The sequence below is a fragment of the Carassius auratus genome, chromosome 28 (genome assembly GCF_003368295.1).
Source record: "Carassius auratus strain Wakin chromosome 28, ASM336829v1, whole genome shotgun sequence".
Lineage (NCBI taxonomy): Eukaryota > Metazoa > Chordata > Actinopteri > Cypriniformes > Cyprinidae > Carassius > Carassius auratus.
In genome coordinates this window covers 12,033,427-12,040,991 of record NC_039270.1, presented here as the reverse complement: position 1 = coordinate 12,040,991, position 7,565 = coordinate 12,033,427, and the positions used below count along the sequence as shown (strand labels likewise).

At 37.6% G+C, this 7,565-nt stretch overlaps 1 protein-coding gene across 2 annotated transcripts in view; it reads right to left on the bottom strand.

Annotated features, from left to right (window-relative positions):
- Positions 1-225: 225 nt before the first annotated feature.
- The window catches only part of scn4ab (sodium channel, voltage-gated, type IV, alpha, b), a 34,008-nt gene continuing 26,668 nt past the window's right edge, over positions 226-7,565 (bottom strand). Inside the window, exons 17-25 of one of the 2 annotated variants that reach the window (XM_026207792.1) lie at positions 7,432-7,565; positions 7,183-7,356; positions 5,725-5,847; positions 5,258-5,539; positions 5,103-5,156; positions 4,870-5,007; positions 4,682-4,786; positions 4,309-4,579; positions 226-3,470 (exon numbers count right to left, since the gene is read on the bottom strand). The exon at positions 7,432-7,565 is cut by the window's right edge and continues 21 nt beyond it. In XM_026207792.1, coding sequence (XP_026063577.1) covers positions 2,233-3,470; positions 4,309-4,579; positions 4,682-4,786; positions 4,870-5,007; positions 5,103-5,156; positions 5,258-5,539; positions 5,725-5,847; positions 7,183-7,356; positions 7,432-7,565 — 2,519 coding nt within the window. In that variant the 3' untranslated portion in view covers positions 226-2,232. The remainder of the gene's footprint in view (positions 3,471-4,308; positions 4,580-4,681; positions 4,787-4,869; positions 5,008-5,102; positions 5,157-5,257; positions 5,540-5,724; positions 5,848-7,182; positions 7,357-7,431) is intronic. The other variant, XM_026207793.1, reaches the window with a different exon arrangement.

Sequence of the window (7,565 nt, the reverse complement as noted above, 5' to 3'; positions counted from 1 at the left end):
AAAGTGTATTCAGGGTTAAGCCTTTGATGTTTTAAATATGATAGACTGGACGGATAACACTATAAATAGTAAGTGTTGTGACCTCAGGGTGCCGTATGTTTGCAGTATCAGCTGGACAATTTGCAATAGAATTATTATATATATATTTTCAATAATTAGTTTCGATAATGTAACAGTTAAATTTATCATCTCTTAATTGCATTAAATGGATTAAAACCCCAAGGCTCAAAAAACAAGTTTATTTCAGTCATGTAAACAGAGAAAATATACAATAAAATTTACAAATGTTTCAGTTCTTTAATTTTTAAAACATTTTTTTTTCTTTTACAAGATCTATTGCATGCATTCAGCGAGTGACAGATACTGTGAGGTGTAAATACATTCAGAAAGAGTGTTATTAATGTTAAGAACATTAAAATAGAATCAAAAAAATATTAACCTAAAATTTCACAATTTGCTGATATTTGAAAATTAAATGACCTGCAAGATTTTGATCATTGCATTACATGAAATACATTTTGATTAATATTATTATTAATATGTCTTGTAACTGAAACTGAATTATGGATAGGTTACATTTGTCCTTGTAATCTTCTGTCTCTCTGCTCACCTCCCTCACTGTTGGTTTGCATTCTACAAAGAAATATAATAAAAGTGAAAGAAATGCCATTAATAAAAGTTTGAAAGCATCAGAAACTTCATGTTTAAAACTTCCAACATTTTTAGCACGGAGGGCTTAAATAAATTGGCATCGGTAGCCAGTGCATGTTTAATCACATAAAACGGATCCTCAAAAGTGCAAAATGTTTCACCAATTGAATAAAAAATAAAAATAAAATGATGTGAAATGACAAGCAAATGAAACAATAATAATAATAAAAAACTTCCTAATAATTCTTTCAATCGGTTATGTGAGAGACAGATAGATTGTTCACTTTGCAATAAATCGTTGATAACCAAAATGAGAATACATTTATGAGTGTGCAACTGTAATTTCTGGATGAGTATATTAAAACATAATAGGGATGCTAGCAGTCACATTAGCTCATTGTAGCAGATATAAGTAATGTGTCCACAGAACATCATGCACAGTTTCCACACAAAGCTTATGAAAAGCTGGCTAGATTTTTTTTATTTTTTTTTACTTATGACCCTGACACATCCATAGATACATGTTAGTTTTTCTGACATACAATGACCTGGTGAAGCAATCCTTTGCATAGTTTCATCTACAGACTATTCTCTGTATATTTTGTCATTACATCCATCATCCACAACACAACTGGTCAGAACAACTGCAAATCTGGCTCATACAGTATATAATAAATGATATCTAAAAGTAAAAATAACAAATAAATGACCTACATAAATAAGCCAGGGATTTGCAAGCACACCCCACACACACCACCTCATTACAGAATTCATATTTACAATATGTTCAGCTGGGGAGCTAACTGTTGGGAAGACTCTTTTACAGTTTGTGTGTTTTATGGTCTGACTTCGTTCATCTTAAAGATTTATTTTTGTCTTTGGGCCAACTAGAGATTCTGCTTTTACTTGATTTAAGGTTTAAAATACTGCCAGAGTCAAAAACCAAATTAACTGCTGTTAGTAAAGTCTGCATAAAGGCAAATATTGTTATTTACAGTGAACTTTTAAGACTAATATGCTTTGCTAAATGCTAATAATCAGGTCATTTTTAATGTTAATCTTATTTAGTGCAAAAGTGTTTATTTTGAATTGAAATCATTCAAATTAGCTGTAAATATGGATCTCAGATGTGTTAAATGTTAAATGCAATAAAATTAGATACTACATAAACATATGCAATTCAGGATTTCTTTTAGGCTTTGCCAGGTATCATGACAAGTCCCTCCTGTTATTCCTCTTAATTAGTTAATTAAGGATTAGTAATCATTACCCTTTTTCTTTTTTAAAAATGTTGTCATGTCAGGTTCTGTGCATTAAAATCATTGATATCTGCACTAAGAGCCCAATCATTTCCATTGACACTAGACAAACAGTTGGTGATCATCTTCTCAAGGGCAGTACTGAGAGGAGCCATCGACTGCATCAATAATACTGATTACAACTCGAATCTTCCCCATACTGACTCCATGAATTTCTTTCATTCTGGCTGTTGTGTGCCAAAGTATAACTCTGAACAGTCTCCTGAGGGGTCTCAGTATTGCTGGGCTTTTTTTATTTTTAAGTGTACATGTCTTGATCCTGTTACACAATGGACTCCCTCAAGTTTTCCGCAGTGGCTGAGGAGTCAGGAACGGGGAAAGGGGCAGAGTGCAAGACCACATCACTCTGAACTCTCACAGGGGGACGCATCCCCCCATGTTGTGGCTTCCCACGTTGAGAGAGGGAGAAACCCTTAGGTTTGTCGTCTTCAATGGCTTGATCTCCATACAGACAACTCATTTTCTTAGCTATCATCCCCACTTTTTCTGGCACCTCTTCACCTTGTCTCTTCGAGTCCGTCTTCTCTCTGTACATATACGAGGCGTGTTTGAGGCCGCGTTTGAGGACGTGCTTGCGGTAGGCTCTTTGAATGGTCGAAGCGGACACTTCTTCTTGCTTCCGTCTGAGAGTGCTGGTGATGGGCTCATACGAAACCTTCGAGGGGTTGTTGGCCATGAACTTCTCCTCCATAGTTGCTTTCATGGCATCCATGGCATCAGAATCTCCCAGCACCTCTGTAGTGAGGGCCAGCAGGATGTCCAGACAGTGGATCTTATCACCGGGGACCATGGGAAGGTCCATTGTGATCAGCTTAAGGGTGTTCGGCTTCGCGATCCTCAGGGGGTCTTTCAGCGTGTCGCAGAACTCGGACAGTCGACTGTAAGCGATGAACTGAGAGGCGGTGGGGTCGAACTTCTCCCAGGTTTCGTAGAACATCTCAAAGTCGTCCTCGCACAAGGGGTCGCTGCTTTCTTCTGTCGCCACGTTGAAGTTTTCAAGGATAATGGCTATGTACATGTTGACCACGACGAGGAAGGACATGACAATGTAGCTGCAGAAGAAGACGATGCCTACCGCAGGGCTCCCGCAGTTTCCTCGGACAGGCGATCCCGGGTGCTCCACATCCGGGTCGCAGTCTGGTGGGCTGTTGAGTATAGGGGCCAGCAAACCATCCCAGCCGGCCGAGGTTGTGATCATGAACAAGCATATGATGCTGTTCCCGAAGGTCTCGAAGTTAAACATGTCATCGATGCCTCCTTCTTTTTTCACATAGCCGAAGTTGGACATGCCAAATATGGAGAAAATGAACATGATTAAGAACAGAAGCAAGCCGATGTTGAAGAGGGCAGGAAGTGACATCATCAGCGCGAACAGTAACGTCCGGATTCCTTTGGCGCCGCGGATGAGCCGCAGGACGCGGCCGATTCTGGCCAGTCGGATGACGCGAAACAGCGTAGGCGACACAAAGTACTTCTCGATGAGATCTGCCAGCAAAAGACCTGTGAGACGAGACAGGAAATGTTATAAGCAATGATTTATGAGAGAAAAAGCTAGTCTACAACAAGGTACTCTTTGAATTCATGTTGCTGTTTCTATGATTTTGAAGTTTAATGACCCTAAAAGTGTCATGTAAATCATGTAAAAAATATTTCATGGATTATATTACTTTAATATAATAACTTTTATAATAATTAAGCGCATTTTCCTTACACCTCAACAATGTGTACATAAGTGAAAGCAACACACACACACACACATATATATATAACATAGTATATGACATTTTACAACCTTAAATTTGCATTGTAATAAAAATGTAATAATTATATTATTATTTTAGGAGACCTTTATACACTGTTATTGTCACTGTCACTATGATATCATTTCATGTAAAAAAATTTTGCATCACATGACTAGCAAACATACACACACACACACACATATATATACATTAATATAAATAAGCAGTGAAGCAGATTTGTTAAAGTATTAATTTTGTTGTAAGAAAAATATTATCTTCTAAAAAGTTTTTTTTAAATGTATTTTTATTCTTTAATTTAATATCAGGACAGTTATATAACCCTGACATTTTCTCTGGCTTCATGCCTGACAATAAATAAATAACAAAAATATAATGTATATGATAATAAATACTATATAATGTAATGAATTTGGATTCAGAAAAACGTGCTCATAATATAATGGTATAGAAGATGAACATTAACTGTATTTAATTGCAAAAACATGGAAGTAAAAAATGAGCATCCTGTGCCTGACCCATGAACATTTTTCTGCTTCATGATTACTTAATGATTACCATCAGTGAAGCAGACTTACCTAAGATTGAAAGAATGACCACCACAAAATCAAAAATGTTCCACCCAATGGAAAAGTAGTGATAGCGCAGGGCAGTGATCTTGAGTATACACTCCCCGGTGAAGAGTACGATAAAGACGAAGTTGATAAAGAACAGAATATATTCCTTCTCTTCACTCTGGTCATCGGTCTCCACCATCATGGTCACCATGTTCAGGCAGATCATCACCATGATGAAGATGTCAAAGAACTGCTTGGTGACCAGGTCGAACACCAAACCTTGGCAGCAATTCTTCAAACATCAGAAGAGAAGACCACCCCAAGGAAAAGAAGGTGCGAGTTAGTACAGATTCAAGTCTTTTAATGGTTAATCTGGGGGGGGGGGGACTATTACCGTAGGCCTTGGAATTGGTTTCTGTGGCTTTTTGGCGCCAAGTTTCTTCATGGCATTGTAGTATTTTTTCTGATCCTCGGTCATGAAGATGTCAGTTCCTCCTAAGTGTAGACACAGCGACAATTATTTCACGGCAGAAGGCATTTTAGTGTTTCTACAGATCCAGAAGAACAAGTGCCAACACTTATCTTTGCCTTTTGTTGGTTGAAATTGTCAATGATGACACCGATGAATAGATTGAGGGTGAAGAAAGAGCCAAAAATGATGAAGATGACAAAGTAAGTGTACATGTAGAGGTTGGACTCATAGTCTGGCTGATCTTCAACCTACACAGAGAACAAAAACAGTGTTTAGGAATAAAACATGTATTACAGGAGAACAATTGAAGATCTCTTAGTCAAAGGCTGAAAATCAACATTACATCACGTGAATCCACAGCACTATACATGATGTCCATCCATCCTTTGAATGTTGCCTGGAAACCAAAATCATTTTTTTGGGGTTTTAAGTATCCAATTTTTAACATTGCAGTTGTTTATGGAGGGCAGACATTTGAAGATGAATATAAATGCTCACCACTTGCAGTAAGGAGAGGTATCCCATGCCTACGTTATCAAAATTAACCTTTACATTCATCCATCGCACACTTGGATCATCCTCTGAGAGCATTAAACAGTCACTCTTATTGTTGACCAGATCGACTGGAAAACGTTCTTCGGATGTCATGTTATAGCAGTAGAAGAACTTTCCAGCAAAAAGGTTGACTCCCATGATGCTGAAGATGAGCCAGAAGATCAGGCAGACCAGGAGAACGTTGAAGATGGATGGAATGGCCCCCACCAGAGCGTTCACCACCACCTGTGAACACACACAGTGTGAGAGCTTGAACCATACCTTAAATCGTCTGTGGTTTTTAACTTTCAAATGTGTTAGATGGGCACGAGCACAATATATGAAATGTGAGAACAAGGAGAGCTAATAATATTAGGGATTTGCTGATGAACAAATGATGTCCAGGTGAGGGTGGGCAGCGGAAAACTCACCCTCATTCCTTCAAACCTGGAGAGAGCTCGAAGAGGTCTCAGCGCTCTCAAAGTCCTGAGAGACTTAATGGCCCCCAGTTCAGAGTAACCTAAGATATTCGCAGTCAAACTGATCAGGGACACCTGCAGAGATATTCATTAAAAAACTTATTTTTCATCAATAATACATCTTGAAGTCATCTCTCAACAGTTATAACCATTTAAATCCATATTATTTATCAGGAATGGGTTAAAAGTGACAAATAATATGCATGGTTAAAAAAAATCTATATATTTCCTCATATTTTTTAAAGAAACTAGGTAAAATATTATAATACAAATGTTAATAAAAATAAAATTATAAATACAAATCATTGATTTTCTGTTTAAATTGAATGATGGCCATTGGCCTTTTACATTATTTCTTTTCAGGGGCTGTTAAACATTTTTTGTACACCACTGCCTGTCCTGCAAAAGTCGCTGCTTTTTGTCAATCTTTAACAATGATTTTCCAAATACATTTTTAATCACATAGTGATCCCTGTCACCACTACAAAAGAAAAATAAATTTTTTGCTGTTGTTGTGAATGTGTATTCACAGTCTGTACTGCATACAGTAAAAAGCAAAATAACATAAATGAAATATGAATCAAATTCAATTAGAACTGGGATTTGTTGTGACAAACTCCAGTAACAATGATTCAGATTGACTAGTGAAATACGCAAAGACCAAACTTTTTTGCGATAAGATGTACACTATCCATACTTTTAGCAGAATAATGCATCAGAAATGAACTGTAATCTGCATTTTAAGAGGAAACCTGGTCCTGTATAAGCATGAAGACATTGAACCGTTCTATGTTGGCCGTCAGCGAACAACTTGACCCCACCCACAAACAGATAATTTTACTGACGACTGCTTCTCTAATCTTGGGATGTTTAATGTGGGATTCACGAAACACTTGCTCTTGAAAGATGGATCAGTATCCTGTTTATCTGGACCAGCTGGCTCCACTGAATCACAAGTATGATAAACAATAGATGTTTATATTTTCTAACAAGTGTTCAAAATACGGAACTATGGCAACAGGCCAAATTGTTTCCGTCATGCTCTGTACGCGGTAGACCAATCACAACAAACTGAGCCATCTGACCAATCAGAGCAGAGCAGACTCGCGGAAAGGAGGGGTTTAGAGAGACTGAACCTTTGAACTGTTGTGCACGAATTGTTTGAGAATCGCTGGAAAATGAGGTGATATTAAATGCATGTTTTGAAAAAACGAAAGCGTTTTTTGACCTTGCATGCATGTGATCCTATTGTAGAAGACACCCAAAACAATATTAGGAACCTTAAAAATGGCGTAATAGGGCCAATTTAAGGATCACAGATGAACAAAGTTTCGTATAAAACAATAGTGTCCATTTTATATCTACTTTAACTTGACATTTTCTGCAAAATTAGGAACAACTGATACTCACATCAACGATGAGAAAGTCCAGCCAACACCATGCGTTTGTGAAATAGACCTTGAAGCCATAGGCTACCCATTTCAGAAGCATCTCAATGACAAACACGTAAGTGAAGACCTGATCTGCATATTCAAGGATGATTTTAATCATTCTTCGCTGTTCAATATATATGTCCTCAAATGCCTAATAAAAAGAAACGAGGTTTCAGTGTACTGTGATTAATCAAGTATCATTTTTTGTTTCTTTCAATGGACTCACTAATGCTCCACTGCTGAGGAGGATCATGAAGATGATGAAGGTCTCAAAATAGCTGTGCTCCACAATGGCGTAGCAGGTTTTACGGAAGTTCCACCATGTCCTCCCTTTACCTTGGGTCACGTCAAGCTCCAAGC